The 22275-nt window shown below is 46.2% G+C and overlaps 1 protein-coding gene across 3 annotated transcripts; it reads left to right on the top strand.

The window, feature by feature from the left end:
- Positions 1-910: 910 nt before the first annotated feature.
- On the top strand, positions 911-20946 carry C2H3orf18 (chromosome 2 C3orf18 homolog). Of its 3 annotated transcripts, none has more exons than XM_084839657.1 (7): positions 918-1055; positions 4034-4316; positions 8433-8836; positions 11433-11458; positions 11885-12014; positions 16646-20518; positions 20670-20946. In XM_084839657.1, the coding sequence occupies exons 3-6, from the start codon at positions 8603-8605 to the stop codon at positions 16715-16717; spliced, it is 462 nt and encodes a 153-aa protein (XP_084695783.1). In that variant the 5' UTR covers positions 918-1055; positions 4034-4316; positions 8433-8602; the 3' UTR covers positions 16718-20518; positions 20670-20946. The 3 variants fall into 3 exon arrangements, with proteins under 3 accessions (XP_084695784.1, XP_084695783.1, XP_084695785.1); XM_084839659.1 differs by having other exon boundaries at positions 16646-16914; positions 19021-20942; XM_084839658.1 differs by lacking the exon at positions 4034-4316 and having other exon boundaries at positions 911-1055.
- Positions 20947-22275: the final 1329 nt, after the last annotated feature.

Below are 22275 nucleotides of genomic sequence, written 5' to 3'. Positions count from 1 at the left end.
GGTGTTGAAAGTTTGTCAAGAAATAAATAATTCCTCATGAAGTGGGCTTTTAAAAATTATTATTATTCACTGTATGCATGGTGAGTGGGAGCAGAGATCTTGGAGTGGTGCTTTGGGGACAGTTGCTGGGAGGCTCCTCCCCTCATGTGTCACCTTCTTAAGAGGAAAATGTATGAACAGTGGTGTGGTGCCTCTGAGTATGTGCAGAGTGCCTGCCTAAAAAAAGTAGTTAAAACAACAAGAAAAATAACGCATCTGCTAGAACAGCCTTTCCCCAGCCGGTGTCCTCCAGATGCTTTGGAGTTCAACTCCCATCAGTCCTAGCCAGGGATTCCTCTAAGTTGTAGTCTAAAAGATCTGGAGGGCACCAGGTTGGGGTCAGCAGCTCTAGAAAGTAGAACTGGCAATCTGACCAGGCGAGATGCACTTCGCAAAAAAGAAAACGCTTCTTGCACTAGATGGTGGATTTACTCCAGCAAGAGTGGGGCAGGAAGGGAATACGGTGAAGAGGAGAGACAAGCGGGCAGTGGAGGCTGGTGGCTCTGATTTCGGTGGGGCTATAGATACACTCTGGTTTTCAGTCAGAACCAGCCAACTTTAAAGGAGCCATCCAAGGTGCTGAACTGATTTTGGGATAGGATTCGGCGCTTTGGATAGATTCTTCAAAGTTCTGGGTGGCCCTGACCGACACCCAGAATGGGTGCATAGCCCCACCGAAATCGGAGCCACCGGCCCCCGCTCGCAAGAGGCGCCTCCCCCCGCCGCGCGCGCGCGCTTTCTTCGGCGGGGCGCGAGTCCTGCGCAAACCCCGCCTCCCCACCGCTGAACTTCCGGGTTTGCAGCAGCGATGCGCCCCTTGTGAGTGACACCCCCGCCTGCCCAATCGCGAGCCAAAGCGCTGTCGTCCAGCAGCCAATGGCAGGGAAAGAGGAGATCAAAGCAGAACAGCAAGAGGGCCGGCGACGGGAGCGGGTAGGGCAGTTCCGAGCATCTTGCCGATCACAATGGCAAGTAAGGCTATGACCGCCGCCGCCGCCCCTGCCTCTCCGGCGCAGGTAATCCGAACAGCAGGAAAGCCCCCGAGACCCGAGGCAGCCCTGCTTCCTGCAAGCCAGCCCGATTTGCTGAGGCCCCGCTGGGCAGCCATTGAAGCCGGCTTTCTGCAGAGGATCGCGGGGCAGAGTCTTCCCATCTCCACCACCGCACACGCATCCACGACCCCCGCCCCTGTTCTAGTCAGTGCCACTCTCCCCAGTTCTAGACAGGGGAGGGGAGTGGGGGTCAGGCAAGATCTCCTGCGTTGCAAAAGAACCCCCCCGAGGGGGGATTAGTTCCCTAGGGGCGGGGAGGGGACTGCCCTCTCCCCTGGCTGCAGCGCTCTTGGCCTGGGGGTTGCTTTCCCAGTCCGAGGTGGACGTCTGGAACTAGCAGGGGACTGGACTCCTACTTGTCTGGGACTCAGTAAGTGCTAAGGCCATGGTTTTGTTTAGGGTGTTAACGGGGATTAATCTCTTGAGCAGGCCACAGGGATTGATGGAGAGCAGGCGTCTCAGCCATCCCTGCAAATCGACTTGAAACCAATAATTTCAAGTCCCTGCATCCTGTCCGCTGCATTAACCTCTGCCTGCTCAGATCCTCTATTTCACACCCTGCCCTCCAGGGCTGCTTCCCCTTCCTCTGTAATATCAGCCACTGGGGAAATGGGATGGGAAGAAGCTGGACTTAGTTGACAATTGACTGTGAGCATCCCAAGCATTGTAATAAGAGAAACGCTGTCCCAAAGAAGTTCCTCTTCTTCTGGAGGGTGGGGAGGAGGGCATCTTGTTGCAAGGTCTTGCTAAGTAGGCAGCGGGTCCTGATGTTCAGCAGGGGCTTCAGGAATCACAGTGGATGGCTCCCCCAGTTAGACAAAAACTTAACCTGGCTATTTGGAAAAAGTTGGTGACCGTTAATTCTGCTGCATGTTTGGACCATATAGTTCTCGCCACAGAATAGTGTGGTGGGGAAGGCTTGCATGAGAAAATGGACTTCTATATACTATAAAACGGAGGTGTTGAATCAGCCCGAGGCCCAACTTTTATTACAGCAGGGGCATTGTTGTTCAGTCGTTCAGTCGTGTCCGACTCTTCGTGACCCCATAGACCATAGCACGCCAGGCCTTCCTGTCCTGCGCTCTCTCCCGGAGTGTGCTCAAGTTCATATTCATTGCATCCGTGATGCTATCTAGCCATCTCATCCTCTGCCCCCCGAAGCAGAATGATGGGAACCCATGGTAAAAATGTGCCCTAGGATTAGAAGGTGGATCTGTCAGTCACTCAACCGTGCTCCCTCCTGCTGCAATATTTAGAGAAACTAATCCAAAAAGTCTGCCTGATTCTGCTTGGGCTTCAGACTTTGCCTGAATTCAGTGCACATCTCTAATATTGTGCATGTGTGAGTGAGTGTGTGTGTGTGTGTGTGTGAGAGAGAGAGAGAGAGAGAGAGCGTGCATGCATGCAAATTTAGAATTACTAGAATGTATTTACATTTAACCAGTCTTAGCAAGAATAGCAGTGAAATAGAGAGCCTCTGAGCTGTCTTTAGGCAGAATGCTTTTCTCTCACAACTGAGCATTTAAAGCCTCCCCCTCCCCATTTTGTTCCCTCCACACAGCAATCCCTCCTCATTCTTTCATCCTCCAGCAGCTCTTCATAAAAGCAACAGTTTGGTTTTTGTTTTGTGCAACTCTCCTCTATGTCCTCCATGTTATGCACAAGCTCTCGTTGTCTCCTTCTAGTACTAACATCTTGAATTGGGCCTGGTAGCTGACTGGCAATGTAATAGTGATGAAATATATCTCACAGGTTAAAGCCTTACCATTCCCTTTTTTAGAGATTAAGCACTGACCACACCTGTTGCAAGAATACTACAATCCGATAACATACATTCTGTTCCCCTCCGTGCAACAATCGCTCCTCATTTTCATCCTCCAGCAACTCTTCATAAAAAGAGATGCTTTGCTTCTGTTTTGTTTTTTGCAGTTCTCTTCAACCTCCTTGTTACGTGCAAGCTCTCCTTATCTTCTTCTCCCCATAGCTTAATTTGTGCCAAGACTTCACCAGGGTTCACCCAAGAACTCTGTTTTCAAAACTAGGGCTAAGTTATGGAGAAACTCCATAACAAAGTTATGGAGAAACTCCATAACAAAGTTATGGAGAAATAATTGCCTTTCCCTCACCACTGAACCTAGCGTCCATGCAAAAAGGAAAAATACAAATAACAAAACATGCATATGATTGGGCTGAAAGGGTAGTCAATTCAGTAATTTGGAATAGTGTGGGCAGTTTATTAAGCCTGCACTACCATGTTCCCAGTAATAATGTATGGCTGTGAGAGCTGGACTATAAGGAAGGCTGAGTGCCAAAGAATTGATGCTTTCGAACTGTGGTGCTGGAGAAGACTCTTACGAGTCCCCTGGACTGCAAGGACGTCAAATCAGTCCATCCTAAAGGAAATCAACCCTGAGTGCTCATTGGAAGGACAGATACTGAAGCTGAAGCTGAAATATTTTGGCCACCTAATGCGAAGAGAAAACTCTCTGGAAAAGACCCTGATGCTGGGAAAGACTGAAGGCAAAAGGAGAAGGGGACGGCAGAGGATGAGATGGCTAGATAGCATCACGGATGCAATGAATATGAACTTGAGCACAATCCGGGAGAGAGCGCAGGACAGGAAGGCCTGGCGTGCTATGGTCCATGGGGTCACGAAGAGTCGGACACGACTGAACGACTGAACAACAACCATGTTCACAACTCAGGACTTATTTATGAGTAAACATGGACAGGATAAAGCTGCAAACCTCCCCGCCAAAGGAACTTGTGTTAGAATCCTGTGTACACTGTCCTGGAAGTAAATCCAGTTGATCAGAATGGGCCGTACTTCTGAGAAGACGGATTGTATAACTGAGAATAGGATTGTATAACTGAGCAGTCTTTATCTCCACTCTGCTCCAAAAACATTAACTCCTATTTTTATTAAATATTTCTGTTCATAGGAACACAGGAAGCTACTTTATACTGAGTGAGACCACTGATCCATCTAGCCCAGTATTGTCAACACTGGCTGGCAGTGGCTCTCTTGGGTTTCAGGCTGGATTACTTTCCTAGCCCTACCTGGATATGGCAGGAATTGAATCTGGGACTTTCTACATGCCAAGCATTGTGTTCTACCTCTGAGCTATGGTCCTTCGTAAGGCTCGATAATGGCAACTGATAAACAAAACAGTCTGAGATTCCTTCCTCTGCAACCATGTGAACACACTTGTCTCAAAGACCTGGGTAAGGAGGAGAAAGCGAAAAACAAATACTCTTGTCTGTTTGTATAAAGTTGAAAACTGTTCAGAACTTCTTTTGGCCACCACCTTCCCCTCTTGAGAATTCCCCAAGATGCGCTCTGGATGGAACAAAGAAAAGAAGGAAAGACCACAATAGGGGAGGGAAGAACAGGAAAAGAAGAATGGTGACAGGAAATGAAGGGGAAGAGAGAGAATTCCCTAAGCCAAGTGGCTCCTTTCAGAGACAGAGCACTTCAGAGGCATTTAGGAGGTTGTGTAGGTTGTGTGAGGGTTGCACATACTTACATTAACTTTATGAGATGAGGTGGCTAAGGATTTTTTCTTGCCTTTTTAAAACCATAAAACCTATTTAAAAGCCTCAGCACCTCCTGGATCATGACATCACATAGTCCTAGCTCTGCTTTTGATATAATCTGCTGCCTGCAGCTGTATGTGAGAAGTTAAAGTGGAGGGGGAGAAAGAAGTTTGTGGAGGCTGATTAAATCCTTCACTGTGCTGAAGCTACTGAACTTCTCCAGAAGTCAAAGCTTCCAGTCCGGGGTAGAAAAACCACATGTGGTATGGAATACCATTATTTCACAGGGAGGGCTTCTTGCCCTTCCCCCTCCCTCTTCAAAATGTCATTGCAAGCAGTCTCCCAGCAGTGGGCATGGAAGAGCAGAAAAGAAGGGAGAAAGAAAAAAAACAAAAACAAGGGGCAGACTGAGGGAGGAAAAGTGGCAGTCTCCCCTCCTCTTGGTCTGCTGAGGGAGCGAGTACTAAGGTCTCCTAGTAACTGCAAGGCTACTGAGCTCAGAGGGGAGAGGCAGGCTTGTATTAAGGCAGGTAATGGCATTGGGGCAGCTCTAAAGATATGGGGCACAGAGACGAAGATCCGGGACACGACACGTGTGCTGGTGTGCCAAGATATATTAATGTCCATGCATTTCAGAAGAGCTCTAGGGGACACATTCCAGTAATGGGAAAGACCAAAAGGAAAAGGGATGGTGCCAAAATACCATTTTATTTTAGCTTAAAGCTCTTAGGCTGCTGGTAGCAGCCTTAGCAGAGGCATTTCAGCCTTTTAGAATGGGGAGGAAAAACTGCAGAAAAGCTGGGAAGACACCCAACAATTTGTGGTTGACGAAAAGGGGAGGTGGGGGCAAGGGAAGGGGCTTGGCCATCTGGGGAACCCTGGAGGGCCAGATTTGGCCCCGGACGGACAGATTTGGCCCCGGACCAGAGTTCCGGCACCCCTGCTATAAGGTATCCAAATTGTCTTTCCTTTTACATCAGGGTGGGCAAGTTGCTGCCCTCTTGATGTTTTGGCCTACAACTCCCATCTTCCCTCCCATTAGCTATGTTGGCTAAGGCTGATGGGAGTTGTAGGCCAAAACACCTGGAGGGCCACAAGTTGCCCAGCCCTGTTTTGCATAGTTTCCCTCATTCTTTTGTGTGGGTTCCTCTGCGGGGACAGAGTTTTTGCTGAGGGTCTCTAGGCAAAAGAGTGACGCATGAGGTGCAGCGTTAATAAGTGTGAAATAATTGGTAAAGAATCCTAACCACATATGTGCGGTGTGATTGACTGGGTTTGAAGTGGCTGTGACTGCCCAGGGAAAGGATGCTGTGGTCATGGTCAAAAATTCTCCAAAACGGTTACTTCGGTTGACAGCTGCAGCAAGATCAAGGCAAATACAGTGTTTGGTAATAAAACCTGAGAAAGGGTGAAAAAAAGCCTTAGGCTGCAATACGATGCACACTTACTAGAGAGTAAGTCCCATGGAAAACAATGGGTCTTCAGCGCAAATGTGGATGGGATCACCTTTGAATAGCATTGCATATTTTTGTGTAGGGTGCAGTTCTGGTCTTTGTGTGTGTGTGTGTGTGTTTTTAAAGCAGGTATAGCTGGAGTCAGTGTAAAAAAAGGAAGAGAAAGTATTATAGGGGATGCAACAGAAAAAAGGTGTAACCATTAGAGACAGTTCAGGAAGAAACTTATAAAGTCATTAATGGTATGAGAGAGAGACAAGGGGGGAAATATAATCCTCTTCTCTCAAAATACAAGACGTGCTCTTTCATTGAAATAAATTGGCAACCAAAGGAAGTGTTTCTTCTCATAATGCATGTGCATAGTCAGTTTTGGAACTCATTGACATGGGATGTTGTGGTGGAAGTGAGAATAAAAACCAACCTTTAAATGATTTGATTCATATGTTGAGAACAGATCTTCCAGTAATTACTAAGTATGATAGACAACAGTGCAGTATACCTCAGAATACAAGATGTTGAGGATTAATAACAGAAGATGCATAATGCTATCATGCCTTGCTTGTAGGCTTGCCATGTACTGGCCTGGCCGTTGGAAGAGAGGAATCCAAACCAGACAGAGCATTGGTCCAACCCCATGGGACAGCTGTTGTATTCTTATTTATCTGATTATCATGCCAGGAAATGTTTGCAGAAGTTAAGCCTTCTTAAAATTGGGGACACCATTAGCTTGCCATTGCTTTTTAAAAATTTATTGCATCCTAGTTCACTGATGTTCTCGGATGCCTCTCTCCATGGCTCTGTTGATGAAATATTGGCCTCCCAACCACAGACATGGAGTTTTCCAAAGCAATGACTGAGCTTTACAGAGAGTTATCAATGTACCTATTGATGTGAGGACATTGTTACCATCATCTTTACTGAAGTCTGTGATGCTTGTCTAGAACTTCCCTTGCTTAAAACCCCTGCCTCCTAATTTGGTAGCTATTGCAGGACTGGGCAGAAGGTAGATATCCAGATGTTTTGGACTTCAACTCCCAGAAGCTCCTGCCAGCAGGGTCAGTGATCAGGAATGCTTGGAGTTGAAGTTCAAAAATCTGGAGATCTACTTTCTGCCCACCCCTGACTATAGGGCCTCAGGATGCAAGATCAGTATCTTCACATGCATCTCCCCCCCTCCACTCCCCACCCCCATACCTGACTGAAGGTTAAGGCTAGTCTTTTAAGTAAGTCCACAGAAGTTACTAGCCTGCAAAATGTTTTACTAGCTTGCATTATGCGTCTAGTAGCCTGCATTTCCATGCTCTCCTCTGCAGCCAGTATGGAAATACAGGCTACTAGCCTCTTAGCAGGCTAGTAATTAAACAAAAAACCTGCCTTCTATCAAGCATGGAGGAGGGGCAGGGTGATCTATTCCTCCTCCACCAGCCTGCTTGGCTTCCATGCTGGCTGTGATGGAATAGGCTTTCCTTCCTCCACAGCTAGCCTGGAAATCAAGTGGACTGGCGGATGAGAGGTGGAGAGATCTATCCGTCCTCTACCAGCCCACTCACTTGCCTGCATGGAATTCCTGGCTGGCTCATGTAGGCTGCAGTCATATGTACACTTACCTGGAACTAAGCCCTGGTAAACTTAGCAAGGTTTAGTTCACGTTCTGAGTAGACATGCATAGGATTGCACTGTTAAGCACTCTGAGATTCCTCCTTGGCCCAAGAAAAGCTTTCACAGCAACTTTTCCTTAAATTTTTTTTTAGGATACATATTTGCAATATCTGGCATACATAGCATAGATATTAACAGTAATATAAACAAAATAATTAAAACCCATACAAAAATATTGCCAGTAATAAAATAATTAAAACCTATACAGAAAGTAGACAAACAAAATCTACAGCAAAGCAATAAAATCAGTTTCATACATGTAAAATAAAGAAATCAAGCTACATTTTCCTTTTTTATATCCCTTTTCCAACCCTGCCCCCCTAACCACACCCAAAGTTTACCCATGATACATCTGTGGGTCAGTTGACCAGGTCACGTAAGGCTCCAGTAGTTCAGCTGACAACCTTGTGAGTCACAGGATATTCCAGCACGTTAATTATTCTCCTGACTCCCTCCCTCCCTCCCTCTATCTATCTACCTTTATAGCACATGCTGTCATCCTTAAGGCTTGAGTAACAAGAGTATAATCCTGGTTCAAATCTCAGCTCAGGCCTGCATTCACTGGGCTGGCCTTGGGCTCTCCATCTATAAAATGGGCATGAGAAGAACAGCCTGCCTTAGACGGTTGCTCTAATGCTAACTTGGGGGAGGGCAATCTCAGATCCTATCTTTTTTCTCCCCCTGTTGCTAGGGGCTAGCCAATAGGACATCCTTTCAGAAGAGCCACTAAAGAAAATGCAAGAAAAGAGCTTTCCCCATCAGGCTTCTTGACCGAAGAGGAGAGGTGATGACTTTGTAGCTAAGAATTTTGCAGTTCACGACATCCTTCAAGCAGAAGGGGACAAAAAGCTCTGGCCCAAGATGAATTACAGCACATCCACTGTCAACACTTTGTACCACAGTGGCACAACCACCCCTGAGCCAGACCATGGGACGACTGTCGATGGGACTGGATCAGAAATGGCTACGATGACGCCTGAAACCGGCAGCTTTAACAGCACCAAAATTCCAGATGTTGCCAGCAACAGTCCTGGCATGGGAACCATGCTGCTGTCCTTTGGCATCATCACTGTGATTGGGCTGGCTGTTGCTATGGTAAGACATCATTCTTTGGTGGTTCCTGCAGGTGGTTGTGGAGGGGACTGCTAAGTTCAGGAACTCCACTTTAGTATTTCAAGTAGAGTACTTAAATGCCTAAGGCTGGGCCTGTCCTTAGGCATATGTCTAGTGTACAACACTGTAGTTTAACTCTTGTGGCTTCCTCCAAAGAATCCTGGCAATTAGTCTAGCTAGCATGCTAAAAATTATCTGTCAGAGATCTGTAGCCCCTCTCCCATCACAGAATTGCCATGCCATAGGGAGAGGGAATATCTATTAAACCAGTCTAAATTGGAAGTGTAGATATAGCCTAAACACCTTCGGACCAGGTTATTTGAAGGACTGCCTGCACTGATGTCAACCTACCTAGCCTCTAAGTTTGGCCATGGGCCCCTGCTCATATGCCCACAAATAAGATCTGTTAGGCTGGCTGGCACAAGTGATGGGGCCTTTTCTGTGGTTGCCCCATCCTTAAGGAATACCCTGCTGTGGGAGATGCACATGGCTCTCACCCTAACTGTTTTTAAATGGGCCTTAAGACCTGGATGTTCCAGTCTGCTTTTATTTTATAAATTGGAGGTTTTACTGCTGCTGTTACTTTAAACGTTGTATGCTGCTGTTTTCGTGGATTGCATTTTATAGTTTATTGTTGTATAACTGTACGTTGTAAACTGGCTTGGGAAGGCTTTGCCTCAAAAGGTGTTATAAAATATTTTAAATAAATACATAAAGACCTGCATCCAGACATGCAGCGCACTCCTATGCATGCCAGTAATAGAGGCCCTTCTCAGTTGTGGAACCCCATTTATGGGATGCCCTTCCCAAGGAAGTTTGCCTGGCATCTGCATTATTACCTTTTCAATGCTGGCAAAGATCTTTCTTTTTTCCCAGGCATTTTAGGGCGCAATCCTGTTGAGATAGACGGTCACCTCTGACCTCCTCTGAAGTTGGAGGCGACCGCCTATCCAACACAGGGCAGCTGAAGCACGGAGGAGAAGATTCCTTCCATGCTCCAGCTGCCCTGTAGTTTGCCTTCGATGTCCAATTTCGGGCGTCTAAGCATGGCTTTGGGGAGGGGGTGGGAACAGGGCTGGAGACAGCATAGGAAGCTGTCTAAAACAGCTTCCACAGTCTCCTCCCCTCCCCATCCTCAGTAACGCCCCCTTTTCGCCATGTCTGTGCTCTGTGTTAGACACACGGACAAACACAGAGGTGCAGCCACAAGAGGGAGGGGGTGGGGAGCACGGTGTCCTGGCTGCAAGCTTGCAGCGCCGTCTACAAGCTCGGAGCTGGGAAACTGGAAAATCCCATCTCCCCCAGACCCTGTCTAGGGGATATAGGATTGCTTTCTCCAAGACCTAATTCTAGATTATTATGGCTGTTTTACCTGTGCTGTTTGTTTTGTACTGGATTTTATTTTTAAAAATATTTATATTGTATTTTGTATTTTTAACTGTATGGCATTTTAGTCTTTTAGCTGTTTGTAATCTGCCCAGGGCAGATTAAAAATGAATGAATGAATGAATGAATGAATGAATGCCTACTTAGAAGTAAGCCCTGTTGGGTTCAGTGGGATTTATTCTCAAGCAAGTTTGTAAATGCACACTTACCTGGGAGCAATTCTCACTGAACATGGTGGGACTTGCTTAGAATCATGCTGTAAGTTAGTTCTACTTAGGTCCCATTGAAATCAAAGTGGAAAAGTAATCAGGACTAATAAGTCCCATCAATTTCCATAGGAACTGTGCTACTAATTTAGTCTGGATCCAGTCCATACCTTTTATTCATTTATTACAGTTATATCCCACCTTTCTTCCATTGTGGAACTCAAGGTGGCTACATGTGGTTCCAAGCTGGTCTCCCCTCCAAGCATTGGCCAGACCCAAACCTGCTTAGCTTCAGCAAGGTGGCTGCCTCGTGTGCCTTCAGACCATGTCTTGGGACCATTGGTTTTAGCCATTGGTTTCTCAAGTCTGCATGTAGCTTGGGTGAAATTTCATCATCTATAACTACATAATATACATCTGTGTAAATTACTAATTATTAATGCATAAGCTGAGACAATACGTTTGGTACAGTACATAGTACAAGCATGCGATGACCCCAAATCATTCCTGGGAAAGACTTATAGGTCATGGGGAAGTACTTAAATCTTAGCAACGTAAGAAGAACCATGCTGGATTAGCTCAAGGGCCTATCTCTTCCAGCATTCTCTTCACACAGTGGCCAACTAGTTGCTGTGGGAACCCCCGAGTAGGATGTGTGTGCAATAGCACCCTCCAGCTCATGCTCCCCAGCCACTGGTACGCAGAGGCATAGTGCCTCTGATGGTATACTGGAGGTATCTTGCTAAGTGTGAGAACAAGGTAAAGACAAATGGGATGCCCCAGCTATTTTTCCCCAGAGTGGAAGAGCGTCGTCCATTAACGCATCTGTTTTCCCAGCTTCTACTGCTTTTCTTGGGAACTGGTGTAAAGTTCGTGCAACTTCTCTCTTTTTCAAAGTATATTTTTCAGTTATCCAGAGCAAGGGGTCTTGCTAAAAGTATTCTTACAACAACAACCATGTTTTTCTGTTTTTTTCCTCCCCGTAGGTTTTGTATATCAGGAAGAGGAAACGGTGAGTGCTCCCTGCTCTTGGGTAAAGCGATGTTTCGTACCTGCTATTTTCTGTATCTGGAGGTCTCCCATAATGACCTTCATGTTTAAGCAGCAGAGGCTAAACCAAGTCCAAAGATGCCTCTCTGACTTCAAATGCAAGTTTGTGATCAGCAGAAACAGTACGATCCCTGCAGTGCTCAGAGGGTGTAGATTCTTCATCTGCCTTCTCCAACCTGGTGCCCTCTGGATGTGTTGGACTGTAACTCTCAGCACCCCCAGCCAGCAGGCTGAAGATGCTAGGAGTTGTAGTCCAACACATCCAAAGGGCACCAGGTTGGGGAAGGATGCTGTAAATGGTTGCTGAGCAAATATTGGAGAGTTGGTGTTTCTGTTCAGTCTGATGCTTCACAGTAGTGGAATTCTCACTCTCCATTTTCCCTGGTAGACTAGAGAAGCTACGGCACCAGCTCATGCCCATGTACAATTTTGATCCTGCTGAAGAACAGGATGAGCTGGAACAAGAGCTGTTGGAGCATGGGCGAGATGCTGCTTCTTTGCAGGCATCCCAGAACAAGGTAATGCTGTTTCTTCCCTATGTGCCAGGCCATAAACATTGAAAGGGATATTGTGATCATCCTCTTTGCATGGCTCCAGGCTGTGAGGTTCTTGGGAGAGGGCTGTCTCCTCTGTTTTCCCCCCTGCTGTGCCACTGCCATGTTTCAAACTAAATATGAGCATTTTAGTGCTAAAAATCTTAAGTTTATTTAAGCAATAATAAAGGATTAGCTACAGTTATTGTAGAATCTTTAGCAATAACATACATATATGTGTGTGTGTCTATATCTATATCTATATCTTTATATCTATATCTATATCTATATCTCTATCTATCCGATGTCCATCACTTGGAAATCCAGCCCTTTTGGGGCTTGACGGACTTCTGCTACCTGCCTGACTCAGTTTGCATTTGCGAGCTAAGCCACGGGTTTTCCTCAAACTCTGGAGACTTTTTCAGTATGTTTTTTTTGGTGTCAGCTGCAATTTGTGCAAATAGAGATTTGTGCAAGTTACAGCCTAAATTTCTGCAATTTCTGCAAATTTATGCACATTACAGTTTGTGCAAATAATAAACCACAGAAGATCTGCCAAGTGGCCCAACTCACTGCAGACGGAGTCGGGTCAGTTAGCAAAAAATGGACCAAAGTCCGGGTGGCCGAGCCAACAAAAAGCCATTGAACTCCACTCCCCAAATGGATTCCTCTGACATCCCTAACACACACACACACACACACGCACCCCTTCCTAATAATCGTTCTACTTCTAGATACGTTCTAACCCGAGCCTATGTATGTTTACTTGGAAGTAAATGCTGCTGAGATCAATGGGACTAACTTCCAATAAACATGCACAGGATCATGGTCTCTACTGAGTACAGACTATATTGGATGGGCTGTGAATGCACATAAGCATATTGAAGATTGGATTTAAAAAATGAAAATGTCAAGTAGGAATAATAAAACCGGGGGAGTGTGTGTGTGTGTGTGTGTGTGTGTGAGAGAGAGAGAGAGAGAGAATGTGATGGTAATAGCTGCAGTCCGCAAGACCCTTGTCCTGGAAGGTTCTTGTTTTATTCAATGGAACTATTCTGATTATGGCCTTGGAAGGCTTCCTGTCCAGAATATAAAGCTGCTTTATAATGAGTCAGGCTATTGGCCCATATAGCCCAATATTGCCTACTCTGAATGGCAGCAGCTTGCCAAACAGAGCTCTTCAGTCAGAAATCTTTTTAGCTCAGCCTTCCCCAACCAGGAACCATCCAGATGTGTTGGACTATAAATCCCATCCTCCCCAGCCAGGGATTTCTCAGCCTGGCATCTGGAGTGTGGAAGGCTGCTTTAGCTGGATTTTTTTAGGATTGATCCTGGCATCTTGTACCTGTAAAGTGGGGGGTGGGGAACCTGTGGCCCACCAGATGTTGTCGGACTCCAGCTCCCATCATCCTTGACAACCTGTGCTGGTTGGGGCTAATGGGAACTGGAGTCCAGCTATCTGAAGGACCACAGATCCCCCATTCCTGCCCCTCCCACTGAACCATGGATTGTTCCCTCATGCCACAATGCAGAAGTGTGGGGTTTTAATCCAAATATTACTACAAAGTAACATCTATGCATTGAAGTCAAGATTATGTATAGTGGAACTTCTGGATGCAATTCTCAGAGTTTTAGGAAAATGTTTTTAAAAAGTGATGAGGTTGGCATATGTTCAAAAGTAATCCTGATTTCCCATTATTACTTTTTATGTTTCAAACTGAGCTTCTGTATTGAATACAAGCTCTTGAACTAAGCCCTGGCTCCCTTAAAGATCTGGTGGGAGGAGGGGAGAGAAGGATCTTTAGCAGATTCCACAGTGTCCCTTGTTTTCCCTGTCAATTTTCTCCCCGAGCCTAGCCAGCTGGGACAGGAAGAGCCGGCATGTTTCTGCACAGGTGGTATGAACTGTGTAGAGTAGACCCTTCTTTTGTGCTAGTACCCATCCTGTCGTAGACATATAGAGACATCACGGTTGCTCTGGGGAAATGATCGCGGCTTGTGTGACAAGATGGACAGACTCACAGCAGCAAAGAACCTGTCCCTTTTTATATTAATAGGTAAGGATATTAAGAGCTACTGGATCAGCCCTATGAAATCAGTTCTGCAGAAAATATCAGCCTTCAAGACAGCTGAGTGTGATTTAAGGGGAAAAGGCCAAGGAGGAAGAAATTTAGAACTAGCGTCTGATTCCTTTTTCTTCTTGCAGGCAGCACCTGGTTTTAGGAGAGAGGGGAGCCTGGGAAGAGCTGTGAACCCTGGAGCTGACCTCCAAGTGGAACTGCCCTGTTCCAGGCCAGAACCGTGCAGGGGTACTGGCAGTGGAGGCTGGTGGCTCCGATGTCAGTGGGCCAGTGAATCCACTCCAGTTTCAGTCAGAACCAGTCAGAACCCTAAAGGAGCTATCCAAGGTGCAGAAGCACCTTGGATAGCACCTTTAGGGTTGTGAGTGAGACCTGGAGCAGATTCACTGCTCCACGGACTTCAGAGCCATCAGCCTCCACTGGGTACTGGCAGGACTTGACAAGAGGGCAGGGCAGGAGCAGGACATCAGACACCTGGGCAGCTCCCTGTAGAGCAGGGCTCTTGAACCACTCTCAGCCCAAGGGCCAAATTCAGTTTTGGAGAAGCTCTTGGGGGCTGCATTCCAGTGGTGGCGAGGGGGCGAAGGCAAAAGCAGTGGGGGCCAAAATACCAGCATATTGTAGCTTCTTTATTTATTTTATTTAAAATATTTCCTGGCTGTCTTTCAGGGCAGGAGCCCTCCCCAGGTGGCGTGCAACAGTATAACACATAATAGTAACTGTTGTGGTAATAAAACCAGCAAACATTCCAAAAACCAATCGACATCAACATAAGACAAAACCTACAACTCACAATTGCAGCTCCAACCCAGTCTGATAAAACATAATCAGGGTAAGGACGAAGCAAATAAGTAAATTTTCAGGACCATCCTAAAAGCCTGCAATGATGGGGCCTGGCAGACCCCCGATGGCAATTCATTCCAAAGGTGTGGGGCCACTGCAGAAAAGGCTCTCTCATGTGTACTTGCCCATCTAACTACCCTCAAAGGTGGGCAAGTGGGAAGGGCCTCTCTTGCTGATCTTAAAGTATGGGCAGGCTGATATGGGTAAAAGGGGGTCCTTTAAGTAACTTGATGCTAAACCATTTAAGGCTTTAAAGGTGAAAACCAGCTCTTTAAATTGGGCTCAGAAACACCCTGGTAACCAGTGCAGCTGGCACAGTATAGGTGTTATATGATCCTATTGCCTCGCCCCCACCAACACTTGGGTGGCCGCATTCTGCACCAGTTGGAGTTTCTGAACTGTCTTCAAAGGCAGTCTCAAGTACAGCACATTACAGTAGTCCAGCCTAGACGTCACTAGTGCATGGATAACTGAGGCAAGGTCTGTCCTCTCCAGATAGGGTTGCAGCTGGCATATCAGTCTAAGCTGGTAAAATGCACTTCTGGACACTGCATCCACCTGGGCTTTCCCAGTTAGCTCAGAGTACAGGAGAACTCCCACACTTGTGCACTTGGTCTTTTAGGGGGAGTGCAACCCCTTCTAAGACAAGTTGTAAACCTCTATCCAGAGTAGTTGGTTTCCTAACCCATAGTACCTCCATCTTGACTGGATTAAGCCTCAGCTTATTCACCCTCATCCACCCCCAAACAGCCTGCAGACACTGGTTCACGAGTCTCCCTGGGATGTGTACATGGAAACAAGAGGTATCTTCCACGTACTGATGACTCTTCAGCTAGGAAACCATTGGCGGCTGGGGGAAAGGGTGTGTGGCCACCTGGGGAGACTTGGAGGGTCAGATTGGAACCGTAGGTGGGCTAAATTTGGCTTCTGGGCCTGTGGTTCTACACCCCTGCTGTAGAGCAAGTCCAAGGGGATGGATGCAAGGCAATATGTTTGGGGTATTCTAGCCATTGTTTGGCGCAAACTGCAGGGTTTGCTAGCCCTGCTGCCAGGGTGTTGTATCTAGCTTCCTCACAGAGAAGCTGGGTTCTTTTCCTCGAACTTTGGCTCCAGTAGGATTGGGAAGCCTCCTGCTGTCCCTGGTTGTAGCAAGAGTTCTGAGGAGGGGGGCCGGGCTGTCTTCTCAGGCAAAGCAGATACTGACATTGCTGGTTCTTGGGCTCCTTTCCTGAAGGGTCTCCAGAACGACAGGTATTTCTAGGGCTCTCTCTGGGTGTAATTCTTGCCCCCAGTCTTTCCTATCCCCTGTCCTTGGGGGCTGAGTCCAGGGTCATGACAGTAACACTTGCAACCCCTGCATCTGGTTTTGGGTTCATCTTCCTCCCCGCCCCACACACAGTTTGTTCTCCCCTAACAATATTTGTTTGAATGACTACTTCATGCCACCCAGGTCATCAGAGAGTGAGAGATTAATTGCAAATGGACTTTTAGGACCACATGTATCTGTAAGGACCTTGCTGACGATACTTCTGAAGTTGTTGTTCCCAGGTTTTCCTCCCGCTAGTTCAACTAATGGTGCGAATCCTGAAGCAAAACCTTTCAGGCCCTGGAGAGCAAAAGAGGGCAACGTACACGCCCATTTCTTGCAAATCGCATTTCCGCCCCTCAGACTTTTTTCTGATTTTGTTGTAGACAAGCCAAGGGGTGCTCCAGAGACCTAGTCGCCTTGTGTTCACGGATGTTGCAAATGCCATCAATGCATGAACAGTGCTTCCTCTATTGGAGGCACAGGAGGATGACGACAACCAGTTAGCAACTTACCATGGATGGTGTCCATTGATTCCAGCAGGTGGCAGGAACCAATGTATGTCAGGAATGTGAAGACTGCTGGTGCTTCTGTTGCCATCCAAGAGCCCCACTGACTATGCTCCAAGTTTGATTGGTAATTCCGATACCAAGCTGTGTGTGATGAAAGATGCGAGGTTATTTGTAGATAGTTTGATCGGAATATATATACTGTCAGGTTAGTGGTGGGAACCAGAGCATCAGTTTCCAAGGCCTTCCTCCACTGGGTTGTTGTCATCAGGGTATCCTAACTTCAGAGTCTTGCAGGAGACTGAAGAGATGGCACCCGTTGGCAATTCTGTGGTGGTAACTTCCTGGAGCTGGAAGCCTGGGCAGCTGTCTCTGACATGTTGCCATAAGGATATGATCTTGTCTCAGGGCACCTGCGTGTGCAGCTAGTTGTCCCATCCCACGTTACTCTTGTGCACTAACAGCTGCCCTTAAACGTGATCACAAGGTCCAGATGTTTCCTTGTGACCTTCCATTAGATTTCTCCAGCACCAAGTTTTCTGCCAGCCAGCCTTAGGGTAGGGAAACATTTGAGAGATGGTGCTGTGGATGATATGATCAACGTGGCTTCTAGAGGCAGGGAGCTTTCATATGTCAGAAGCACACCCCCTTCTGAGCACTTATTGATACTACAGAGAGTATAAGAGTCTTCTAAGTAAGAGCAGCAATATTAACCTACAGATCTTGAGATAACTCATCCCATCCTTCTTCAGCCAAAGACAGTGAGCCTTGGCTGAAGAGCAGTCACATTTGGAAGAACGTTGTGTGCACATGGGTGCTCTTGCATATGCTTAACAATCAGAAGCCAGTTCATCTCCATACAGAATGGGTTAAAAACCTGATCCTGATCTATCTGCTCCCCAGGATCTGCATTCAAGGTTGCTTTTTCTGTTCTTTTTTTGCCCCTCCTAAAATAAGCAAGGATGTTACAAGCAAAGCAGAAACGTACAGGATAATGCTACACTTTAAGTACTTAGTTTTGACCTTGGTGATGGGGGTGATGTAGTGTTCCATGCGAAAGAAGTTCCATGTTTTTGGTGACAATTTAAAGCCAACTTTATTTAAATAAATTATCCAAAATAGGCCATCTTCCATAATTTAAAAGGCACACTTTATTTTGCTCCCTTAATATGGGGGTTATTTGTTTATTTATTTAGATAATTTATATCCTGCTTTTCCATTAAAAAATATAACACTCAAGGGGTTGATGAGTCAGAATTTGGATTTGGATTTGTTCCAGTTATTTTGGGCATGGGGCCAGTTGGAATTCGTGTAACATAAAGGAACCATACTTATGCAAATGCAGACGGGGCCTGTGCTGAGCAAAGGATCCCCATATGCTTTCTTCCAGAAGCTCCATGTTCCTTATAGTTTAACTGACATAGTACAGAAATATTCAGATTTTTCTTTACAATTATGAAGATCATAAGCTTGCTGCTTTTTCTCTCTCCCAGTGATGGCTTACTTACTCAGGAATATGCTGCAGCAGTCAGCTTCTGCATTTGTTCATGCTTTGTAGTATGATTGTCACTCTGCCTATGTCTGAAGCCCCTGGCTATTTATTATTTATGTATTTATTAGATTTTTCTCCTGTCTTTCCATTTCCATGTTCAAGAAGGGGAACAAAATCACCATTACACAAAATAGCAACAACCAATCACTTAACGCCCCCCCCCCCCCCCTCCCAGACCAATATAGCAAATATACCAAATCTTCATATGCAAAAATGATTCTTGATGGAAATTTGGAGAGCTGGTTTTAGACTCTTCTGCTGCTGGCAGTTGGTGTCATCCTAGTATGTCATCAGTGTGCAAAGGGAAATGCAATACCGTAGATTTGGGAGGTTAAAAATCCCTCCTGATAACCATGATCACCAATCATGGTGATTGGCGAATCTGAACCAATCTGAACCAGTCAGAGCCGCAGCTCCCTCCCTGTCCTCTCTCTCATCCTCCCCCAAGAAGGCTATGTCCACGTTTATCCCTTGTATCTTCAATGGAAGTTTAGAAAAGGTTACACCTCCCTCCCCACCCCCAGTACCTTACCCAACAACAGGTGCTGTGAAGCCTGCATCCTACCGCCAACTGCCTTGCATATATACCAGCCTTTTCCAACCTGGGCCCCTCCAGGTGTGTTGGACTACAACTCCCATAATCCTCCAGCCAGCTGGGCATTGCAGTCCAACAAATCTGGAGGGGACCAGGTTGGGGAAGGCTGGTATATAGGTAAGGCTGAACAGGTGACCTAAACGAAGCATTCTGTTTTGACAGTTGCCAAAAGAAAGCATGAATGAGAAGTGTGGCGAAGAATTGATAGCGGGAGTGGGATGGTATGGCAGCTTCAAGCCGCAAAAATTAAACTGGGAAGCACTATGAAGTGCACACTGTAAGTGTAGACATTTGGATGTGCACACTTCAGTACAGGTTTTGAACCCAACCACTGCTCATCAGGGCAAAGGAAAGTGCAGCTCTGGCATAAGTGGAGTTTCAGGCTAAGATTCACTAGCGGTGTCCGTATGCCAGTTTCTCTCCTCCCTTGGTAGAATGTTTGTGTGACATAGTCATTTTGTGCTAGGGGATGGCTGTAAGTCACGTGAGACTGGATCTCTGCCATCACGCAGATGAGTTAGTGGTGTGATATATGCAGTGCATGCATCTGTATATCTGTGCTATCGCTGTATTGTCACCGAATGGTTTTTTCAATGCATGCAGTTTGTTAGTCAAAAGTGGGGTCTTCTCTAGATCTGTAGAACTGTTACGTAGAGGTGAATTCCGCATAAGACTGGCTGTGTGGATATACTGTGTCTAACTCCATACATTGGAACTTTTCAGTCCATTTAACTCCCCCTACTCCACCATATATTCCTCCCATTTGACTGAATACACACACACACTCTCAATAGAAGTGCATTGATGCAGCCAGTGGTAACACAATTCCCTCCATCAGGCCTACTTAGCAACCCCCTCAAATGATCCAAGGGCTCAGTTGAATCCACAGTTCACAGTTGACCTTAATTCCACTTCTCTTACAGGCTAAAACAAGATCACTGGTATTCAGGGTGTAGAGTGGGAGTGGGGAACGCGCAGCCCTCAGATGTTTTTGAACTACAGCTCCCATCATCCCTGACAATTGGCCATGCTGGCTGGTGCTGATGGGATCTGGAGTCCAGAAGCATCTGGAGGGTCGCATCCGTTGTTCACTCCTGACCTAGAGGCTGCTGATAATCAGGTGAAGTTTATGGAAGCGGTGGCCCTGATTCTAGGCTGCTGTCAGATGGCTTTGCTCTGTCGATGTCTGCTTGGAGTGCTTGCGGTAGGCACAGCAGGCCCATCCACACCAGTCTTTTTGGAGGGTGACGATTTGGCCACTGTTGGCCTCCAACATCAGCTTGTTAGGCGGTTCCCCAGCAACGCCGATTCTCCACAAGCTCTGTGGTTTGCAGTGCTGCCATCGCTCAATAGTACTGGTTTTCTTTTTCCTCTTCTTTCTTTTTCTTGATGACTGCCTTTATTCTTTAAGCATTCTCATCACTGAAGCAAAAAATGAAAAACAACAAGCGACTAGCAAATGTAATGTGTTCCCTAAAGGCAACAATATGCTCCATGAAGGGCTGTGAATTTGAAATCCTTGCAGTTCTCAGGCACTTGAAAGCAAGACGCTGAGAGATTTAACTTACTGCATATTTGGTACAGACATACACTTCAGTGGTAGGCTGTTGCTGAATGATACGCCATATAGCAGCCTACCCCCGGCCTGGCACCCCCACTACAACTCTCATTGTCCCCAGCTGCCACATCAAATGACCTGGCTAGGAATGGGAGTTGTAGTCCAACACATTTTGAGGGTGCCTGGCTGGGGGTAGGCTGCTATATAACTATGACTGGTCCTGGGAAAAAAATGGGTTCTTACCGCTTCCCTTCGCTCAGCAAGCTCCGTTCTCTGTTGGAGCCTCTCTGATAATGTCACGCTGATCACCTGACTAAAAGAATGGTGCAGGCATTTCTAGGCTTGTACTGTGGTATTCTTCTAATGCAATAGCCCTTTCTTACATGGCACTTGAAAGTATCTGCATATGGTAGGATAACTGTTACTATATGTCCCTGTATTTGAGATGTTATTAAAATATTTATGTGAAATCAAGTGTGGGTTTTACTTGCTCCCTTCTTTGTCTTGCTGATCCTGAAGAGTTTTACTTGGTAAATGGTAGGGGTCATGCTTTGGATTCCCGAACTGAATCAGGATGATTCTGACAGATTTTGGAGATGTCTGAATTCAAATGGGGCTCCTTCAAAAGATTGAATCTGAATACTTGTGAAGATTTGGGAGGACATGAAAGACATAAACAGTATGTCTCCAAAGTCTGATACATTTCTCCCTATACCTTCTGTATAAGGAAAACACAGCTGGGGGATGGAAGAGGGGGTGTAGTTTTGGGACTGGCAGCTCCAGCTTCTCTTCACAGTGAATACCTTTAACAGGGCTCTCCAATCCCAGTGCCTTGGGGGAGGGATGTTGAAGTAATATATTGCAGGATTGGTTCAGTGTTCAGGGCTCTTTGCCAGTCTCCCAGAAGCAAGGATGTTAAAGGAGGCGTGGTGAAGTTTGTGGGACCTGGGATGGTGTAGCATTGGGTGCTTGCCTGGAAAACGCTGGGCGTGCAAGTTCTTCTGCCGCTCTGTGCTCCACATTCATCACCCACCGCTGCCCTATTTCACTTTCTGTGACTTTGGTGCCAATTGAGCAGAAAGCAAACATGTCTTCAACTGTTTTTCATTCATCATAACTCTCTAGCCCCTGTGCCTATCCTTCTGCAATTTTGCAGGATTCTTGCCTAGGGAGTCTTCTATGACACGTACCATTTTCATACAAAACTATCCTGACAAATTCAGTCCAATTCTACCAAGAAATAAAAAGGTTATCAGCAGTTCCCTTAAAAAAAAAAGTAATAATCACAGTGTAAAGGCATGTAGCACAAAAATCCCTGCATTTATTTGTCTGAAATTTGGCAGATGCAACCCCCTCATAAGAAACAACTGTGTCTGCAGATTTTCTCCAATCCCCCCCCCCCCCCGGTATAGCAGTTTGTGGGTTTCTCTTCCAATGATCATCTTTGGATTTCGAAATCAAGATTGGGATTCAGATGAGAGTTGAAGTGGGCAGCCTCCAAATCAATCTGAGCCAGATCAGGCTGTTTTTGGAAGCTCTGAATCAGGGTCCAAACTGCATCTTGTGCTCTGTGTGCACCCCTAGTGAATGGATATCAATGTTTTGTCTGGTACACATTGGCTTTCTACAGTAAAGCTCCTATCTATGCAATGTAATTAGGAGAAGCCTTCTTGTCCAGTGGAGCAACAGCTATAGCACACTCTGATGGACCAGCCAGAAGGAAGCATACTGCAGAGTCCCTGGTTTTTCCTTATTTCTCTTCCATCTACTTCTCGAAAATAAGGAAGATGGTAGCGCAGACA

The sequence above is a fragment of the Heloderma suspectum genome, chromosome 2 (genome assembly GCF_057233095.1).
Source record: "Heloderma suspectum isolate Gila_16-S chromosome 2, 16-S_ref, whole genome shotgun sequence".
Classification (NCBI taxonomy): domain Eukaryota; kingdom Metazoa; phylum Chordata; class Lepidosauria; order Squamata; family Helodermatidae; genus Heloderma; species Heloderma suspectum.
The sequence above is the reverse complement of the archived record's forward strand: the minus strand, read 5'-3'. Positions and strand labels throughout refer to the sequence as shown.

Bases quoted from the DNA above. Each gene is read 5' to 3' on its own strand.
- C2H3orf18 (XM_084839658.1), top strand. From the start codon at position 8,603: ATGAATTACAGCACATCCACTGTCAACACTTTGTACCACAGTGGCACA. The intron at 8,837-11,432 runs GTAAGACATCAT...TCCTCCCCGTAG, and splicing joins TTGGGCTGGCTGTTGCTATG to GTTTTGTATATCAGGAAGAG. The intron at 11,459-11,884 runs GTGAGTGCTCCC...TTTCCCTGGTAG, and splicing joins TATATCAGGAAGAGGAAACG to ACTAGAGAAGCTACGGCACC.